Source organism: Molothrus aeneus, chromosome Z (assembly GCF_037042795.1).
Source record: "Molothrus aeneus isolate 106 chromosome Z, BPBGC_Maene_1.0, whole genome shotgun sequence".
NCBI classification, from domain to species: domain Eukaryota; kingdom Metazoa; phylum Chordata; class Aves; order Passeriformes; family Icteridae; genus Molothrus; species Molothrus aeneus.
Window position 1 is genome coordinate 29,959,987 of NC_089680.1, and position 20,622 is coordinate 29,980,608.

Sequence of the window (20,622 nt, forward strand, 5' to 3'; positions counted from 1 at the left end):
CTCTGCAGTTCTTGGTCTTGTTCATGTGATGATCTAGTCAATCAGAGTACTTTGATCTGGAACATTACCATGGAGACAGGTCCTGTCCCCACCCTACTCTCTCCCCTCCCTCCCCCTAGTTTTTGTTTCAACAGAGCTTTTACAGATAGTAATTTATGTTCTGGTAATCATGACACTAATAATTAATCTAGTTTTGCACATATAATTCAAAATGGCTTTTTATCAGATATTACTGAACTCTGAAATGTTCATGTGAGTTTGATGTGAATGTTTTCTGCTGAATCTTTAAATTTAAACTTGATCCAGAGAGCAGTTTTCATGAATCCATTCCATTAGGATCTTTCTTGGCATATTGAAAGGTAATTGTGGCTAAGCAAGAAAAAGACTGTGATGTGAGATTACATGTAGATTTGCCAGTTACCCATTTCAAGAAGATAACTTTGAGAAGGATTAATCCAGAAAAGTGATTCATGAGTTTTAGTTGTTAAATTAAAACAGAAGCTCCCTTCACCTACCACTTCCCTCCATTACAATCACTCTACATATCACTATTAAAAATAATTGTCAAGCAGTGAAACGGATTGCATTGCCATTCAGAAATCAAGTCAGATTAATCTGCCTTTACAGTTTAAAATGCTGCATACTCTGTATGATGTCATACTAAACAGCAAAGTATTCTCTGAAGTTCAGATATATGAAGAATTATGAAAAGACTAATTTCTGCTAATGAGTGCATAAATATAATAGTTGAGTTGCCTAAAAGGGAAAGAGTAGAATCATGGAATATCCTGAGTGGGACGGGACACATTCACAAAGTCACAAGTCCAACTCCTGTATTCTCCTATGCACAGAATACCCCCAATAGTCACACCATGTGCCTCAGAGCATTGCCCAAACGCTTCTTGAACTCTGTCAGGCTTGGTGCTGTGACCACTTTCTGGGGAGCCTCTACCAGTGCTCAGACACCCTCTGGGTGAAGAACCTTTTCCTGATATCCAACCTAAACCTCCCCTGACACAACTTCAGGCCATTCCTGTGGGTCCTGTCACTGGTCACCACAGAGAAGAGATCAGTGCCTGTCCATCCTCTTCCCCTCACCAGAACAAGATGTAGGCTGCAATGAGGTCTCCCCTCAGTGTCCTCCAGGCTGAACAGACCAGGTGACCTCAGCTGCTCCTCGTAGGGCTTCCCCTCAAGGCTCTTCAGCATCCTCGTGGTGCTCCTTTGGACACTCTCTAGCCTTGCATGAGGCTATTGTGGCACCCAGAGCTGCCCCCAGCACTGGAGGTGAGGCTGCCCCAGTGCAGAGCACAGTAGGACAATCCCCTCCCTTGCCCGGCTGGCCATGCTGGGCCTGATGCCCCCAGGACACGGGTGGCCCTCCTGGCTGCCAGGGCACTGCTGACCATGTTCAACTTGCCATTGACCAGGACCCACTGGTCCCTCTCTGTGGCACTGCTTTCCAGCATCTCATTCCCCAGTCTGCCTGCACATCCAAGGTTGCCCCATCTGCAGCTGCAGAATCCAGCAACTCGTTAGAACTTCATACTGTTGGTCATTGTCCAGCCCTCCAGTTTATTGAGGTCTCTGCAGGGCCTTTCCGCCTTTGAAGAAGCCAGCAGCTCCTCCCAGTTTAGTATCATCAGCAGACTTACTTAGTATACGTACTATCATATAATTAATTTTGTAAGGTTAGTAAAAATTCCATGGCTTTTCCCAATGTGCTCACTAATTATTCCTTTCCGTGCTTCTTTAGGGATTTTGTAGTGCAGGTTTAAGTAAAGTCTTCTCCTCACAGATTATTTATTTTGAGTTTTGAAAGAAACTGAATTTGATTGTGGATTTGTTATGTGATTCAGTGCTTCAGGGACAGTTTCCTGGAGCTCTTTACTTTAAACATCCATAATCGAGAATATGAAATCTCCATTGTTATTTCTTTCCTTGTTCCTGAAGGCCATAGAAGGAAAGAATTGCTATGTCATTGTCTGAAGTTCAAGTAGTCATGGATAAGATCTGTTTTTGCCTTAAAATAAATCTTTAGGTGTAAGATGGAGGTATTTAATCAGCTGTTTCAAACCTTTCCTTAATGTTTCTTTACAGGCTGCAATGATTATTTCTTTATATGCTATTTTAAAAAGTAAACTCTCATACTCAGTGATGTTTGGTTGTTTTTTTACATCAAGCCTAAATGTACTTAAAATGCCAGTATCAAGCATTCCTATGGGTTGTTTTCCTGTAGAAAGCCAAAGTGTTGCCGGTATTTCTAAAAGAATTCTGTTCAAACCAACACCAAGCAGTGTTCGATTCAATGCAGTTCAGAGGTGCCTCCTATTTGAAAGGCTGTATGCTGGTGTCTGATTTAGGCACTTTGGAAGCAATATCACCACCTCTTTCTAGATTTTTAGAAAGCATACTTACTGTTAAGCATTGGGATGATAAAGCTTCTAGCATGTATGTTGTCTTGCAGTGCTGGGCCAGATGCAGTTGGATAGTGAACCATTTTATAATACCAAATCTGTTTTAGTAAAGGAGTGCCCATTACCACTGTTCATGTACAAGTTAAACATCTTTCCTTTAATGTCACAAGAGAGTGGAACCTAGAAGAAAAAAAACAAAATACTTTTAATACTACAAATAATAGCATCCACAGTATGTTTTATCAGCTCCAGAATTGAGTATCTTTACTGTCCATAGAAAGGGCACATCTAGACACCACAGTTTCATGCTAATACCAGTAATAGGATAAGCATTTCTACGGCTTTTGCAAAACATTTTAAACTCCTTTCTTCTCCTTCTGTAATAATATAATACACATTCTTTAGAACCCCCATGAACTCAGGCCATCTGCTTTCAATGGGCATTCAGGAGCAACTGTGCCCTGACAGAGCTACATAATCATCAAAGAATGATACAGTAGTTTTGGTTGAAAGGGACAGTAAAGATTAATTACATCTCCCCTGCCATGGGCAGGGATGCCACCCACTATGTCAGATTACTCAGGGCCCTATCTAACCCTTGAAAAATTTCAGGGATGAGGCATCCACTACTTCTCTGGGCAACCTGTTCTTTTTCCTCATCACCCACTGAGTAAAGCATTTCTTCCTAACATCTAATCTAAATCTCTCCTCTTTTAGTTCAAAAATATTCTCCCTTGTCTTACCACTATCTGTCAGTGAAAAAAGTCACTCTCTCTGCTGAGAGGCAGCAATTGAGGTCTCCCCAACGTGTTCTCTCCTCCAGGCTTTACAACCCCAGGTCTCAGGCTGTCTTCACAAGAGAGATGTTCCAGCCCTCTGCTCATCTTTGTGGCCCTCCTCTGGACTTGCTCCAACAGGTCATTGTCCTTCCTGTGCTGGAGACAGCAGAGCTGATGCAGCACTGAAGGGGGGGGACTCATCAGCACAGAGTAGAGGCAGAATCCCCTCCCTCACCCTGCTGGCCACACTGCTTTAGATGCAGCCCAGGATGTGGTTGGCTTTCTGGCCTGTAAGCAAACATTGGCTCATGTCCAGCTTTTCATCCTCTAGTCCTGTGCTCTCACTGGTTTCTTCTCCCAGTCTGTACTCATCTAGGATTGCACTGACCTAGGGGCAGCACCTCCCCTTGGACTTGTTGAACTTCATGAGATTCTCATGGACTCATTTCTCAAGCTTGTCCAGGTCCCTCTGAATGGCATCCCTTCCTTCTGTTTTGCGCTGTTCAGCTGCACTGCTCAGCTTTGTCATCTTCAAATCTGCTAAGGGAGCACTCAATCCCAGGTGACAATGACTGTAGTTTGCACTTAGACTGTGTAGGGGGTTGATAACTCCTTTGCGCTATAGCAGTTGTCTGCTTCATCTAAATTGTCACACACTGGCACTTCAAGCAAGTGTAAATTCAACAGGACAAATTTTTAGTTTGATATCTCCAAGGAAAAAGCATTCACATAACTTCAAGTGATGGATGTTTTTCTCTGAATCAGTAGATATACTACTGATCAGAGAAAATTCTGACTGGCAAGCTGTAAGTCTCAGGAGCTTTGAACATTGCAAAATGATAAGCGCTCCCAGTTTTCCACATGTTCATTCCCCTATAAAGAAGGCATGACTGATGAAGTCATAGGTGGAAACTGAAAACTGAAGAGACTGAAAACTGAAAACTGAAAAGATGGATTTATAACTGCTCAGAAGAGCAGCATGGTCACCCAGCAAAGCATCTCAGATAAGTCTCATTTTCACTGTATTCTTAACCTTCCTGGTAAGAACTCTTGTGTAGCAAAATTAAAAAAAAATCTAAGGTCCTAAAATCATAACAATAATGAAATGTTAAATGTATGAAAGTGTATTTTCCTATTTTAGCTAGATACACATCTGCTTAGGAAGAACACCTCCAGTTGTGCCAAACCTATGTTCTGATGTTAACCAGAGTGTAACCTTGTATTTCTAATTAAATGTCTGATGATAATGTTCAGAAAAGTCAGCCAGAATGAAGGGAAGAAGAAAAAAAAAAAAAAGGAAGCACATTGAGTACAGACTTAGTAAATAAACAGGAGAAGGTTTTCCTTTCATTAAATCCTTTCATTAGGAGAAGAAGCTTTACTGGCTGGTAAGGGTATCAGAGAAACAAAGCAGTATGGCCTTAGAACATTTACACTTGTATGCTACCACACAATTTTCTCTTAAACTATACCTATAGGATATAGACAGAAGGAAAACTAATCAAAATTTCTACTGTGCGGCACCCTGTACAACACCAATGTTGTATCCTGTATTTTGTGTTTCCCAATACTCAGCGGTTTGAATACAATTCTGAATTACTCTTTTTGATAACACAGTCTTAGTTTACTCATTCAGGTAATCCTTGTGTACCAACAGCTATTCAAATAACAGATTAGCACATACTTTAAAGATTCACCTTTGATATATTCAGAGAGTGCCAAAACCTCTACTCATCTGACAAGGCAGTTTCTTCAGATAGATTAATGACTCTAAATCTGTATTCATTCACTGCCAGGTGCTGTCTAAGCAAGTTCCATTGGGAATGTCATAGTTTCCTTTTCCTGTGCACTTGACTAAGCACAAAAGTCCATGTTGTCATCTTCCTCCTCACCCTCAAAAAGTAAATGCCAGAGACATGACATTACTTTTGAATGTAATGTTCTTAAACTACAGCATTGTCTTGCATTTGTTGTATGGTTTAGGACCTTTCAGTGAATCATGTTCTCACCATGCTAAATGCCAATTTTTTAATAATAATTATTGTGCTCTTGATGGAATTCTGGGAGTGGTTTAGCTGCTGGATCAGGAGGCAACACGAGACTTCAGCCAGGTTGTGGAGATTATTGATAGACAAGCTGAAAGTAGAAGTGAAACCAGAAGATTAGTTCTTTAACCTTTTTTTTTTGTTTTGTAAGTCTGTAGAGGTATACAGAATTTGGCATTTTGATTGACATGTGGTAAATATTAGTTAGAATACAAAACCTTCCAAAATTAATTGTAGTGGGTTGACCTGGCTGGATGCCAGATCCCTGCCAAAGCTGCTCTGTATTTCCCCATCTCATCTGGACATGGGAGAGAGAATATAACAAAAGTCCCTGGATTGAGATGAGGGCAGGGAGAGATCATTTGCTGATTACTGTCACAGGCTTGGGGAAATAATTTTCTCTCTGACCAGTCAAATCAGATTAGGGTTTTGACAAATAAAGCCAAATCTTAAAACCACCTTCCTTCCACCAGAGCCTAACTTTACTCCCACTTTTCTCTACCTCCTCTCCCCCAGTGATGCAGGGGGACAGGAAATGGGGGTTGTTATTAGTTCACCACATGTTCTCTCTTGCCACTCATTCCACCTCAGGGGGAGCACTCCTCATACTTTCCTCATGTTCCAGTGAGAGGTTCCCTCCCACAGAAGAAAGTCTGCCACAAGCTTTTACAACATGAATCCTTTCAACAGGTTGCAGTTCTTGCCAAACTGCTCCAGTGTGGATCTCTTTCATGGAGTGCAGTCCTTCAGGAGCAGACTGCTCCAGTGCAGGCTTCCCACAGGGTCACAGCCTCCTTTGGACATCCATCTGCTCTAGTGTGGGATCCTGCATTGGGTGCAGGTGGATATCTCCTCCACCATGAAACCTCCATGGGCTGCATCTCCTGCCTCTCCTTCAGTTACCTTAATGTCTGTAGGCTATTTCTCTTACATATTCTCATACTTCTCTTTACTCTGGCTACAATTGTTCTTGCATAGTAATTTTTTGTTTCCTTTCTTAAATTAGAGAATCATAGACTATGCTGAATTGGAATGGACTTGTCAGGATCATAGAGTCTAGCCAGCCCTGCACAGGACATCCCAAGAATCACACAGTGTGCCTGAAACTGTTACCCAAATGCTTCTTGAACTCTGTCATGCTTGATGCTGTGACCACTTCCCTGGGGAGCCTCTTCCAGTGCTCAGCCACCCTTTTGGTGAAAATCCTTCTCCTGATATCCAACCTAAACCTTGCCTGACTCAGATTCATGCCATTTCCTCAAGTCCCATCTTGAGAGTGAAGAGGTGGCCACCTCCTCCTCTGCTGTTTCCCCACCATTGCTGATGCGCTCAGCCTTGGCCAGCAGCCAGGTCCATCTTGAAACCATTTGGCACTTGTTCTGTGGAACCTGGGGGACACTTCTTGAAGCTTCTCAGAGAAGTCACCTCTGCAGGTCCTACTCTGCTACCAAAACGTTGCCACATAGACTCAAATGTAATAACTAACAAGTTTATTTTTGGTAAGCAGTTCAGTACTTCTCCCATATTGTCCACAGTTCAATTTTATTTACACCATCATCTTAAGAAGCATAACTTACTATTAAATAAATATGCAAAAGTCAGTATCAGCAGAACATTTCCGAGTTTGTTTTGGTCTCTTACAGACATTCCTAAGCTTAGGCAATTTAGTTAAATTATTTTCCATGACTCACATAAGTCAATGGAGAACACTGATTAACTTCAGTCTAGTCACTACATTTCAAGGTCATTTATGTGTTGACATTACTGAATGTTTTGAAATACCATCACTCCACTCCTGACGTGATAGTACCCATAATCATTTATGTCAGAAGTGTTACACTTAAGGCATAGTCCAGTATCAAAAAAACCCAGGATTTTTTTTCTGCTAGGAAGCTTGTGAAGCTGTTTTTGTGCTGTATTCTTATATATTAGGACAAAAGAAATTGTTCATTTTCCGCTTCCCATATTACACAGTTCTGGTGGGATTCTTATTTTTTGAGTTTTATCTCTTTTAAGTCAGTCTTATTAATACATCAGAAATTTTCGTGTGCAACCGTGACACTAGTCATTGTCAATACACATTTTGTATTTGTACATAATAAATCCATATTGATAGTTAAAACACAGAATGACAGCTTATTTCTAAAAAAGGCTTTACAGCTTTAAGATGGAGATTGACAGACAGGCAGTTCTGCCTTAGAAAAAGTCTCACCCTCACATCTAACGTTGCCAATATCACAAGATATCAGAGCAAAATAATAGCCATGCTCATAAATCATTATATCACAGCTTGTGAATGGAAAAATGTTCTCAATCCAGTCACTCAGTTCTTTTAGCAATCCTAGCAAGTTATGTTTGACCTGCTTGTTAAACTCAAGGGCAGGAAGGAAATGCACAGACAGTGGAAGTAGGGGCACAGCACAGGAAAGACGTGGAACAGGTCTAGAGGAGGACCACAAAGACCATCAGGGGGTTGGAACACCTGTGTAATAAGGAAAGGCTGAGAGAGCTGGTGTGTAAATCATGTGTGTCCAGCATGTAAAAAGTAAGGCTTTGAAGAGGTGTTATTGCAGCTTTTCAATACTGGAAAGAAGGCCTATAGGGAAGACAGGGACAAATTTCTAAGCCAGGCCTATTGTGATAGGACAAGGTGTAATGATTTTAAGAAAGAAGGATGGTTTAGACTACATTTATGGAAGACGTTTTTTACAGTGCAGGTGGTAGAACACTGGAACAGGTTACCTAGAAAGTAGTGAATGCCTTATCCCTTTAAACATTCCAAGTGAAATTGGATGGTGCCATGAGCAACCTGATTTAATTGAAGATGTTCTTGCCCATGGTGAGGACGTTGGATAAGATAACCTTTTTAAGGTACCTCCCAACCCAAATCGTTCCATGATTCTAAAAGGCACGGTGAAGCATGCATGTGCTTACCTGGGCTTGCAGGTGGGCTACAAAAAGCTTGTTGCTTCCACATACACAATCTTTGTTGTACAAACCCTTGGTAGAGGAAATGTGGCTGTTTGAGGACACACTTTGTTTCTTAAAAGCACTGCAGTAACCCTAAAATAATCTGTGTAATGTGACTGTGCATCCATTTGCTCTGTCTGTTACTAAAATTTGGAGCAAGTATGAGAATCTTAAAACAGAATTGAATATTTCCTGAGAAACAAATGAAATTGTTATGTGGTTTTATTTTAAAGTGAGGCAATGTGGGAGAGGAATCTTCAACTGATGAACTGATTTGGCACCAAAGATGGTACTAAATGCCAGAGGTCTGCTTCACATTCCTTCTTTTTCTTGTACTATATGTTCTTGTCAACTCTATACTTCCAAGTTGACTGAGACAAAAGGAGACAAGACTGTGAGCTTTTTTGATGGGAGAAGCATATGGCTGACAGAACTAATCACAAAATTTATGAAGACCGAGGGGTGTCTTACTCAGCTCTTAAGCCATCTGCCTATAATTTTGGTGTTACAGCAAGAATTCCATCCAGACCTATATTACTATCTTCTGACAGTGTAGCTGTTAAGTTGTTGAACAGCCTGTATTCCATGAATAACCTTGTCCAGTCATATCTGAATTTTTTTTCTTAAACTAAGACTTTAAGATGCAGTGTTATGTCTTTCTTTATTTTAATGCTTGGATATCAGATTCTGGGCTGCTTCTCTGTCTCAAGTGGTTGGTGTTTGTTTAGCACAAAGTCCTTTGTGATTTCTGCTTGTCAGCTCTCAAATTTTTGATACTTATCAAAACTTTATCAAAGGTTTTGCTTTTTTTAAAATTTTTCTTCTCTTCCTCATTTTGTTACTTCTTTTTCATTTGTCAGAGATACCACTTCCATTATGAATCCCATGGAATCTTTGTTGCAGATATGTGGAATAATCACTTCCTATGAAGGATAGTTTTTCTGTTGTCTTGGCTAAAAGAATGCATTAAAGATATATCATACTTCTGCATACCATAGAATAGTTTGTGAAGAAAAAAAATGGTCCTGAAGTTTCACCTGCATGTGATCTTTATTTTTATCTAAACTGGTTGACTAATCCATGTGGTTTTGACAAAAGTAACTTAATAATGTGTGTATCTCTGCTTGATTAAATTGAAACTGTGGCTTTGTCCCTTTTGTAGCTGTAGCCAGGCATTCTAATGGATTAATGTTTTTTCATAATGCAGTGTTTAATATTTTCATTCTAGAATATATCCTAATAGTGACTAGCCTACTGTATTGTAATCAGACTTTGATTCTCACTGATTTCCTTCACACCAAGAAGATAGTGCTGGATGATAAGGAGTTACAGTAACTACTGTGTTTGGTGTCTGTGGCTGTTAATGATAATGGGTTTTTTTGCGGTTTGCAAAAGTTTTAAAACGTGGAAATTAAAGGAGGACTCCTTTGGCTTCTTTTCTCCCCAGGCACAATTTTAAATCATCATAGCAATTTATGAGGGACTGAATTTCTTTAAGATATGGGTACCTACCAATGGATGACAGTTATGTAAAGCAATCAGAGTTTGATATACTTTACTGGTGCAAGAATTGATGTAAGGATTTTACTTTGAATTTGAAGACTATCTCAAAATTACTTGATTGACTTGCCAAGTAACTATAGTAATACTTGTGATGGCTCACAACTAAGTTGTGAGGTTGAGAGAAGTTTGTCCACTCATACAATCTTTAGTTTTTTATTTAAAATAATAAACCCTCTTTTCCCTCCTTCTCCCAGAAGAGGTGCTGGCAAATGTAGAGCTGTGCAAGTGAAGTGAGTTTTATTTTTTATGTTGTTTAGAAGTTGGTATTTAAATCATATAGTGTAGGTAAAGTTGTAGAATTGTCTCAAATATATATTCATTGGATGGCTTCCTGGTTTATAAAGTTATTGAATTCTAAAGGACGTGTTTGTTTCTATATCAATACCTTTGTAGTTCCAGAGCATTCTAACTAATGCTTCTTTATAACTGAAATATGTACATAAAAGACAAGATAAAAAAGTCTATGAAGGCACTCTGGTTTTGGCACTCAAAATCAGTTGATAAAAATGAATTTTAATTTCTGATCAGCCAAACAATCCCCTATCTTCTGAAAAGCATCCCCTATCTTCTGAAAAGCTCTGTTTCTCTTCCAACTGGCATAAAGTGTCCAATGTCTGTCAGTCAGCTGTCAGTCAGACATTGCAGTGTTGTGAGACTCTTGGTGTTGTGACGCAGTAGCTTTAGTTTGAAAGTACTTTATATTTGAAAGTCGCATATCTTATTTTTCTTATTTCTGTTAGGTTAATAATAGTTTTGAAGGGCTGGAAGAGATCCCTGTGTGGACTAGTTCTTGGCACAAAGGAATTCCTTATTTTGTCCAAATCAGGACTTCATAGCAAAAATTCAACAAGTGGCTAAAATGCTGATTAAAATTAGCTTCCAGTGTTATTAGGGTTCCTGTAAACTAAATTTAAATTTGTTTATATTTTAAACTAACCTCTTCTATATAGAACATTCAGATCTTTCACTTTCAGCATATGTCAGATGTAATACCAAGTTACTCATGTCCTTGGTTAAGAACGAAACATGAATCTACTCCACTAGAAATGGAAAATCTAAACCATTCTTTTTCCATTCCTCTACTTGGCCCAGTATCTTAGAGAAAGCTCAGTGAACAGAACTGAAACTGTTGCCTGAACTTAAATTCTTACTCAATTCAGGTCAGTTCTGGTTGCATTTATTTTTTAGCTCATACTGTGTAACACTTTCCTGTTAACATTGTCTAAAGATTTTTTTTCCTACTTCCTCTAATTATTAATTTATTATATCAGAATTTGGCATTTCCAAAGGGATTGAAGTCCCTTACTTCTTTGAAAAATGGAACACTATATTCATGTGGGAATAGGGGTAGAGGTTTTACTGCACAGTCACTACATCATTTCCATATCCTCCTGTGGTGAAACCGGGTTTGTGACCAGTTTCTTACAATAAGAGTATTGCAGCAAGCCTGTCAGTATAATCAGAATGTCTGAATGTCTTTGGCTGACAAACACCTTTAATAGAGTTTCTTGTATCGCATGACTTCATATCTGTTCCTTGCTTGTATGAATATTCAAAACTTTCTCTTAAAATATATAGTTTGTTATCCAATATTCTAACTTTGTATAAACAAAAATAATGTATCACAGAATCACACAATATGTTGAGTTGGAAGGGACCACCAAGTCCAGCTCCTGGCCTTCACAGGACACCCATGTGCAGAATCACACCATGTGCCTCAGAGCATTGCCCAAACGCTTCTTGAACTCTGTCAGGCTTGGTGCTGTGACCACTTCCTGGGGAGCCTCTACCAGTGCACAGCCACCCTCTGGGTGAAGAACCTTTTCTTGACATCCAACCTAAACCTCCCCTGACACAATTTCAGGCCATTCCTGTGGGTCCTGTCACTGGTCACCACAGAGAAGAGATCAGTGCCTGTCCATCCTCTTCCCCTCACCAGAACAAGATGTAGGCTGCAATGAGGTCTCCCCTCAGTGTCCTCCAGGCTGAACAGACCAGGTGACCTCAGCTGCTCCTCGTAGGGCTTCCCCTCAAGGCTCTTCAGCATCCTCGTGGTGCTCCTTTGGACACTCTCTAGCCTTGCATGAGGCTATTGTGGCACCCAGAGCTGCCCCCAGCACTGGAGGTGAGGCTGCCCCAGTGCAGAGCACAGCAGGACAATCCCCTCCCTTGCCCGGCTGGCCATGCTGGGCCTGATGCCCCCAGGACACAGGTGGCCCTCCTGGCTGCCAGGGCACTGCTGACCATGTTCAACTTGCCATTGACCAGGACCCACTGGTCCCTCTCTGTGGCACTGCTTTCCAGCATCTCAGTTCCCAGACTGTGCATTCAAGGTTGCCCCATCCCCAGCTGTCACTTACCCTTGTTGAACTTTATATGGTTGGTGATTGATTTGTGTACTCTGAACCTGAAAAGGTTTGCTAGGTGAATTGATGGGTGTAGCTGGAAGGAGAGATAAGGAAATGAAGATTAATATCTATATATAAGCTTTGATCTTGTGGCATTTTCTGAAAATATGTTTTATTTCTGTAAGCTGATTGAAGATTGACTGTAATTACTTTCTGTTGCAGATGAGCCAACACGTTCCTTGAGTGGTCTTATCTTGAAGAATAATGTAAAAGCACATTTTCACAACTTTCCAAATGGGGTAACTGACTTCATTAAAAGTGAATGTTTGAACAACATTGGTGATTCCTCCCCCTTAATTAGAGCTACTGTAGGTAAGTTTGTTCTTAATGCTGTCCTCTGCATACTGAAAATGTTTCTGGTATAGGTGAAAGTTGTAGTAGGGACATAAAGAGTTACAAAATTAGTAAAATTTTTTGTTTCTCATAATTGTCACAACTTCACCATGTTTCAATGAAATTTTTCTTTATTGTGAATATAAAGTTGCCATACTTTAGATTCTTGTTATCTTAGAAGTGATGTAGCAATTCAGTTCATATTTCTTGAAATGTAAGATTTGAATCTTCCTAAATTGAGCTTGCTGCCAGCTTATATACCTAAAAACAGGAACACGGTAAAGGCCTGACTTAAGAGCTATTGCGGTGCTCTAATTGCATCAATGAAATGCTTCTGTTAGCTGATTTTCTGCACCCCACCCCCTATATGCCCACATATGCACATCCCCTCAAGGGATCATCATACCACGCATAAGGCATTCACGTAAAGAGCTTCTGTCAGAAAACAGTAGGTAGGTGTGGTGTACAGAACTTCATAGTATCATAAAATCTTGAAATGATCTCATAAGAGGCCTTAAAGATTATCTAGTTCCAGTGAGAAGTTTTATTTGTTACATGAATTTTTGATTTTGTAAATACCTTATCTTGATACACATCTCTCATAAAATACGTATATTTGTTATTTTTTTTTTTATAGTTCAAGAAGTTGCTTTTCTGTCTGTTCTTTGATAATATGATTTCCTTCAATGTTATAGTAATTTTCCTGGTCTGATCAAAAACTAGAAAAACATAAAGTATGTATTTGAATACTGAAAATGGGTATGGGTGTCAGTTCAGAAAGAAATTCAGCTTTTTTCAGATGGCTCATCTTTCAAAATAATCTATCAGTTACTATTTAGAATCATTTGCTTTTTCTATAGGATTCCTTCTCCAGGCATTCAGGTTATGGACTAAAGACTAGAGGAAACTACTCATTTCTTTAAGTAATTTCCTGCTGTCTTGCCAGTTGTGAAGCTGCTTTACTATGAATTCTATTAATGATCAATGTTCCTAATGAGAGTAGAAATAAGTCTTTGAGTGACAGGTACTCTTTGAATTTCAGGTTGTAGAAGTCACACTTACTTCTTTGTTCATATGAGTTCTCAGTGGAGTACAATAGAACTAGCTAAGGAACGTATTCCAGCTCCATTTGTTTTGCTATCTTAGGGTTGTTTGGTGATGGTCTGTGGGGTTAGGGAGGGAGGGAGGGGCTGTTTGTTTTCAAGCAGTTACTCTGTAATTTTTCCTGATGGGAGATGCTTGTGGATTAGTAGCTTAATTGTTGTTCAGCTTTAAGTGATCTTTGCAGGAATTATTAGGCATATAAGAACTCTGAAGATGAGTAACAGCTGATGAACTGCATGCTTGCATAAGTGTTGCTGTTTTGCATGTGTTTGGCACCTTTCTGTTTGAATTGCTGGATCCTTGTAGCTATCTGAGCTTGGTCTAATACCCACTGGATTCTAGATACTAGTGAAGTGTAAAGAGGTTACTGTCTAGCTAGACAGCCTTCTTAGCATGAGTTGGCAGGTGGAGATTAGGGCTGCTCTTTTGCTGAGTACGTGTTTTTGCAGTTCAAGCGCTATCAATTTAATGAGTCAATTGGAAATAATATCTCAGGAATTCTGAGAGCAAGAACATCATAATGGCATCAGAGAAGATTTAATGCAGTATTCACTCTCCTTTGTGGTCTCTAGCATCTAGTGCTAATCAGACAGAAGGTACCTTTTGGCCCAGATGGAGGCAAGCTGGTCAATCCCATCTTCAGAAGTCACATTGCTGAGGAGAATGAGCACATGACTTGAGACCAAATGATAACTGCACATTGTTTTATCCTTACTTAGCTTGTCCTTTTCAAATTCCCAAATGAATAACACAGTGTATCTTCTCTGTGCTGTTAACCAGTTGTATAGCTTTTAAAACCCCATGTGCTAATTTTGAAATATAGATTCAATCTGCCTTTGTTGAGGACCCACAAATCCACAAGGATGTAAATACATCTCTTAAGATAAGTGTCTGCAACTGTTCTTAAAACTTTCTAGGGACTCTAGTCTGGCCAGGACCTTAGTATAATTCCCGACTGAAAGCAAGGAGGGAAAAGAGTTCAAGTATTTTAAAGTAGTGGAGGAACTGGAGAGTTGAAAGCTAACGATTGCCCTTTAAGGGGGAAATTCATTATAAAGTTCAGCTTTTAAAAGTTAAAAAGTTCAGAAATCAGCTTCAGGAGTTACAGAGGCAAAGCACCATGTGTACAGAAAGTTTATAATGGCATGTATGGCCTGAATTGCAGGCCAGACCATTTCATCCTCTGAAACCAGTTCTGGGACCTTGAAAAGATCCAGCATATTGCATCAAAGGAATAATGTGAAATATTTATTAGTAATTGTGAGTCCTGTCCAGGATGTCCTTTGCTCTGTAATGCTGTCCTTTATTCTTTCGTATTTAACCAGAATTTTTGCATTTTATTCCAAAGAAAAATGATATATTGTGAGTAGCTCAAGGAAAAAACTTGGGAAACTTCTTCCATCACTTTTTGCTTGGGAGATTACTAGTTGTAGTAGTGTTGAGCTCTTCTGTGTAGTAACTGCCAGTAGCATTAAGGATTGTGCTAGCTGTTATATTTTGCATTGAGGCAAAATGGACTCATACAAATTCAGTTCTAGTTTATAAGCAGCTTTCTCAGTCCCTGTCACCTAATTAGTTTTTCCCAGGATTTCTATATGTGCTGGAAACACAATTAGTCATTCTTTGGGGTGACCTGTGTGTTTGCTGGCTCTCACAGCTCCTAACCGGCTGACCTGCCATAGTGTTTAAGCTCTTAGTAGGTATCTTGGTCTTAGAATGTGTCCTTAATGTTTTGCATGAACGTAGTAAAGTTGTAAGTATGTAATTTATCACTAGGTTTTAAGTTTATTGAATGACAGATTCCCACATCCATGCTTTCATATCATATCATAGTAAAAAAGAAGTGACTTAGGATGGATACTCTGTATTTATTAAAGGTCCAGAGTTGCACAGTGTTTAGTAAATTTAGAGCCAAAACTGTCCTGCTGTGGTATAAATTATACAGATATATAAATGTTATAAATTACAGTTTCCTTAAGTGAGGTTACTTGGTGCTTGATTTCTAATACTTGAGTCCTTCATAGCAGCAGGAAGGAGCAACCCACCTTTGCTGTTGAAAGCCCTTCAAATAACATTTGCAATTAAATTGCACTTCCTCTTTTTATGCATGCCAGTCCTTAACAAAACCATAACTTTCTTAGCTCTTTAGAGATTGAGAGGAGAAAAATAAGAAAAATGTATATGAAAGAAGTGAAAGCATGTGAGATCTCATTTTCTCAATTCTTCTGTTTCTTTTAGGCATTCTGATAACAACCATCGCCTCAAAAGGGGAGTTACAGAATTGGCCTGAACTCTTGCCAAAGCTCTGCAGCCTGTTGGATTCTGAAGATTACAATACCTGTGAGGTAAGGAGATTTATAGAAAACAGAAGAGAATCCATCTGAATGTCATGATTTTTTTCACTCTTTGGGGACACTATGTATATGTATTGTGTGTATGTCTGTATGTATTTATACATGCCCATGTCTTCTCCTTGCAGAACAGCGGCTCAGATTTGATACTTTTTCTTCTAAATGTGGTCCATGTTCTTACTGTTCATTCAAACAAATTGATTTCCTTTGCATAAAAGTGGAATAAGGTTGCAGATGGATGATCATCATATCTCAGCTCAGAAGTCTCCTGAAATTACTGCTCTGTGATGCCTAATCTTTTAGGCTCCATTAGCATCATTAGCCCATTAGCAGTGTTGAATTTTGTCTTACATAAAAGTACTGTTCATTCTTTTTGTAACTTAACCTGGAAAAGTGATCAATTGCTATATCAAGGTGAAATGAACTGTTTTGTTTAGTCTGCATGAAGGGAAATAAGTAAATAACAGTTTTAAACTAACAAAAAATATAAGGCTGTGTCTGATGTAAAATAATTAAGATTGTGATCACAGCATTTGAATTACTTAATAATGTCTCCATGAAAGTGTGAAACATGTAGTATAAAGTGACCTTCAGAGACAACTAATGATCAAAATGCCACATTGTTTTGTAGGGTTTTGTACTTTTTTCTTTCTGGAAAATAACCCCACATTTGAAAATTAAACTCAAGTTGACCATATCTCTCTTTTGTCCCGTAGTGAATCATGAATGGAAATACAATTATATATGCAATTAATTTGGATACTTCTGCTCATCCTACTTACTTCTCAAATAAAAATTAGCTTTTAAGTGTTCTTTGAAGTATATTTGGATACATAAGCATCAAATCAAAATAAAATTATCACTTAGTCATTGCCGACTCTGCCAGCTTGAGAGCTGACAGATGCTCAGATGCCGATTTAAATAAAATGCCTTTAAGAATATTTCAATTTAATCATTAATAGGTTATCTGCATTTACCCTATTAATTAGCTACATTTACTGTGTTGTGCTGAAATCGCCCATTCTATATGAAGTCTTCTTAAATTTTGTTTTCTTCAGAATGCAAAAGATACTTATTTGTTTATTTATTTTTAAACAGGGCGCTTTTGGCGCTCTTCAGAAGATATGTGAAGATTCTGCTGAAATTTTAGATAGTGATGTATTGGACCGGCCACTCAATATCATGATACCTAAGTTCTTGCAGTTCTTCAAGCACAGCAGCCCAAAAATACGGTAGGTTTATGAGTTGTACTTACAGTTACCTGTTAAAATTCTTTTACATTAGCAGCAAGGGTGCTGTTTTGTAGATGTCTTTAAAACCTGCTTAGCTATTTTAAATGATCCTGCAGAAACCGACAGAGATTCCATGCATCATTAATTTTCATTTTATCTTTGAATAAACTAAACTTAAACTATGAAGCTTATCTTCATAGTTAATACAAGAATCTCACCTCTTCATACAATCAATAAATGATTCTGAAAATCAAATAGCTTCTTTTAAGTTTTTGCATATTATTACAAAAAATTCAGTACTGTGGTTAGAACTTATTATTCTCATTAGAAATAACAATTTTACATGCCTTTTGTAATGGCTTCAGCAATGGGAGAGTGAAAATTCTTTTGCTGACAAAAGTTTCTGATTCTGACAGAAGAAAAAATTCTGCATTTAACTGAACTTCCAACTGAATCAAATTAAATGGATTCATCAGCCTTCACTGTAAAACCATATTAATCTCTCCAAAGTAACAGTATAAAAGAAAAATTCCAGAATTAAATTGTTACTGCTAGTATTCATTACAAAGAACAAAAAGCTTTTACCCTGAATTGAGCCAAGGGAGTGCCCCTGCCACAAGGAAGGCTAATGGTATCCTGGGCTTGAGTATTGCCAGCCGGTTTAAGGGAGGTGATCCTTACCTTATTCTTCCTGGTGAGAACACACCTGAAGTACTGTGTCCAGTTCTGGACTGTTCAGTGCAAGAAACACATGAATATACTGGAAAGACTCCAGCAAAGAGCTGTATAAGTAAGGGTCAAAAGAGTTGGGACACACCAACATATGTAAATACTTAAAGAGAGTGAGGAAAAAAAAAAGCACAGGCTCTTTCCATTGGTGCTCAGTGGCAGAACTAGAGGCAGTGGCCACAAACAGAAACTCAGAAGTTTCTTCTGGATATCAGAGAACAGCTTTATTACTGGGAGGATGACCAGTCACTGGCAAAGGTTACCCAGAGAGGTGGTGGAGTCTCCATGCTTGGAGATACTCAGTAGCCAGCTGGACATGGTCATGGGCGACTAGCTGTAGGTGGCCCTGCTTGAGCACAGGCGTTGAACAGATGACTTTCAGAGGTGCTTTCCAACCTCAACCATTCTATGAGTCTTTGTAATTCTGTGAAATGTGTTTTATCTTCTCTTTGAAATTATATTTGACAGCTTTAAGGTGGCAATTCTTTATTGCCAAGAGTAGTAGATAGTGAAGACCAGGACTAACGATAGGACTCTAATACAGTTTAGGAAGTCATCTATAAAAGATGCTCACTAAAGACATTATGAAACAAAATGTGAACATGGTTTTGTGGAAAGATAAACTTAATAATTATTTGGAGCTGGGAGAGAGGCAGAAAAACAAGCTTTTTTCCTTACCACACTGTACAGTCTTTCACTTTTTTCCTGTGTTGCTATGTTCATGGCTTTGACACTTAAACCAGTTTCAAGTTTAAAGTCTACCTGCCAGCCCACAGCCTAGTTTCAGTACATAGTGCTGAGGTACGAAAAGGACTAGTAATGTCAGTGCAATACTTTAAATCAACTAAAATACAATTTTTGAACAATGTTTTATGACACAGTCTTCCAAGAAATGTCTAAACAGAACAGAAATTTGAAGTTACAGTAGTAAAAATACTGTAATGAATCTACAAAGGGTTCTACAGGTAGTTTTGCCTTATGCCTCTGACTTGAGAATTTCACTTTTGTGTCTGAGAATGAAAAAGACCTGTAAGTAATGGCTTTGCATGAAATGAAATAGAATAACAGTGCTTCATTTCTAAAAATGTTTCTTCCGCAAATGTTTTAGTATGTATCCAACTGCATGTGTGGTTTTTTTCTAAGCTACATCTATATTGTAAACACATTCTGGTCTCAGTAAATTGTAAACATATTGTAAAGATAGCTGCATACTTAACAACAAAGAAGGTCAAGCTAAGATACCACCATATTGACTTGTATGGAATTATTATTATCTGAGAAGATCACAGTCTTAAAATGCTCAAAAAGAACATATATATGGTTCAGAAAAAATATGCCAGCTGTAGTCATCCTAGCCTATTTACTGAATACTTTATTTTTAAATATTTATAAGGTATATCAAAGTATAAGGCAGTACTTAAAATGTAGTTTAGTAATTTTTCTTGGTAATGCTACAGATGCACAGATTTGTTCTCTCTTGCCTTTGAAGATATTTGGTTTATGCTTTTGATGCCTGAGTACACATTAAAAAATGTTCTAACTCATGAAACATATATATTTTAACTGTTTCTGTTGTAGGTCTCATGCAGTGGCATGTGTCAATCAATTTATCATCAGCAGAACTCAAGCTCTTATGTTACACATAGATTCTTTTATTGAGGTGAGTATAAATTCTTGGTTGGAGGTTTAAGTCAAACTACCTATCTGATTTATCAAGCGGTTTGAACTACGTTTTACAACCACCTCAACCCCTAAACTCTCCATTTCTTATTGCCCAATCTTAGCTTAAGCCTCCATGGATTGAAGTTCACTCTGTATGCTTGTGCTCAGAGCTAACCACAATGTAAGCAAAAGAAGTAGGTGTATTTCAAAAGATGTTTCCATTTCCTAAGTAAGGAAAGCTTTTGTTGTGTAAAGGTGCAAAAGTAATGGCAGCAGTCTGTCCCATACCTGTCCTGAGAAGTGCATGTCACTGGGCCTGTCTGCCTGTCTGAATAGTGTTACTGAACCTGAGAAGGTTCTGGGTTCTCTAGAGTATTTTATTTGCTTCTCTTATGTACTGACACAATCTATATTAGGACCAAATATAATCCAGAAGTACTTTTCTTGTGCCGATGTTTATACACAGTGTCATATTTATGTATAAAAATATACACTGAGAGACTGAAGAGTTTATTTGCTAACCCATATGTCTTTAAAAAATAAAATAGTATTCTAAAGTGTGCGTTGGACAACTATAGAGAGATATACATCTATCTTCTTTAGTCAGTAATGTAAATTCTAATAAAGTTGAACACGATGAATTGAAGTTTTTCAACTGTTACTACTTTCTAACAGAATCTTTTTGCACTGGCTGGTGATGAGGAGCCTGAAGTACGCAAAAATGTTTGCCGTGCTCTTGTAATGTTGCTGGAAGTTCGAATGGATCGCCTCCTTCCTCATATGATTAGTATAGTTGAGGTGAGTCTCATTTCCTAGATGTTCTGCAGATTCCCCTGTTTGACATTGCAGAAATAATGAATAAAAAACATTCATCAGAATGTTGTTGCTCTTGCACTTGTTAGCTCTTTATTTCCCTTTAAGACTGAGATTGCAAAACATTATTCTTATATAATTGCAAATTGACATTGTGTTTGACAGGCAGTGCATATGGCAGTTGTTTATTCTTCGTTAAATCAATTATCCCAAAAT

At 38.5% G+C, this 20,622-nt stretch overlaps 1 protein-coding gene across 3 annotated transcripts in view; it reads left to right on the top strand.

The window, feature by feature from the left end:
* Positions 1 to 20,622, top strand: part of TNPO1 (transportin 1) — a 52,809-nt gene that overhangs the window by 7,510 nt on the left and 24,677 nt on the right. For all 3 annotated transcript variants that reach the window (XR_010785318.1, XM_066569492.1, XM_066569491.1), the window contains exons 3-7: positions 12,345 to 12,494; positions 15,858 to 15,964; positions 17,069 to 17,202; positions 19,510 to 19,591; positions 20,269 to 20,391. Coding sequence is in view for 2 of the 3 variants with exons in the window: in XM_066569492.1 (XP_066425589.1) it covers positions 12,345 to 12,494; positions 15,858 to 15,964; positions 17,069 to 17,202; positions 19,510 to 19,591; positions 20,269 to 20,391 (596 nt within the window). In the remaining variant the exon portion in view is untranslated. The remainder of the gene's footprint in view (positions 1 to 12,344; positions 12,495 to 15,857; positions 15,965 to 17,068; positions 17,203 to 19,509; positions 19,592 to 20,268; positions 20,392 to 20,622) is intronic.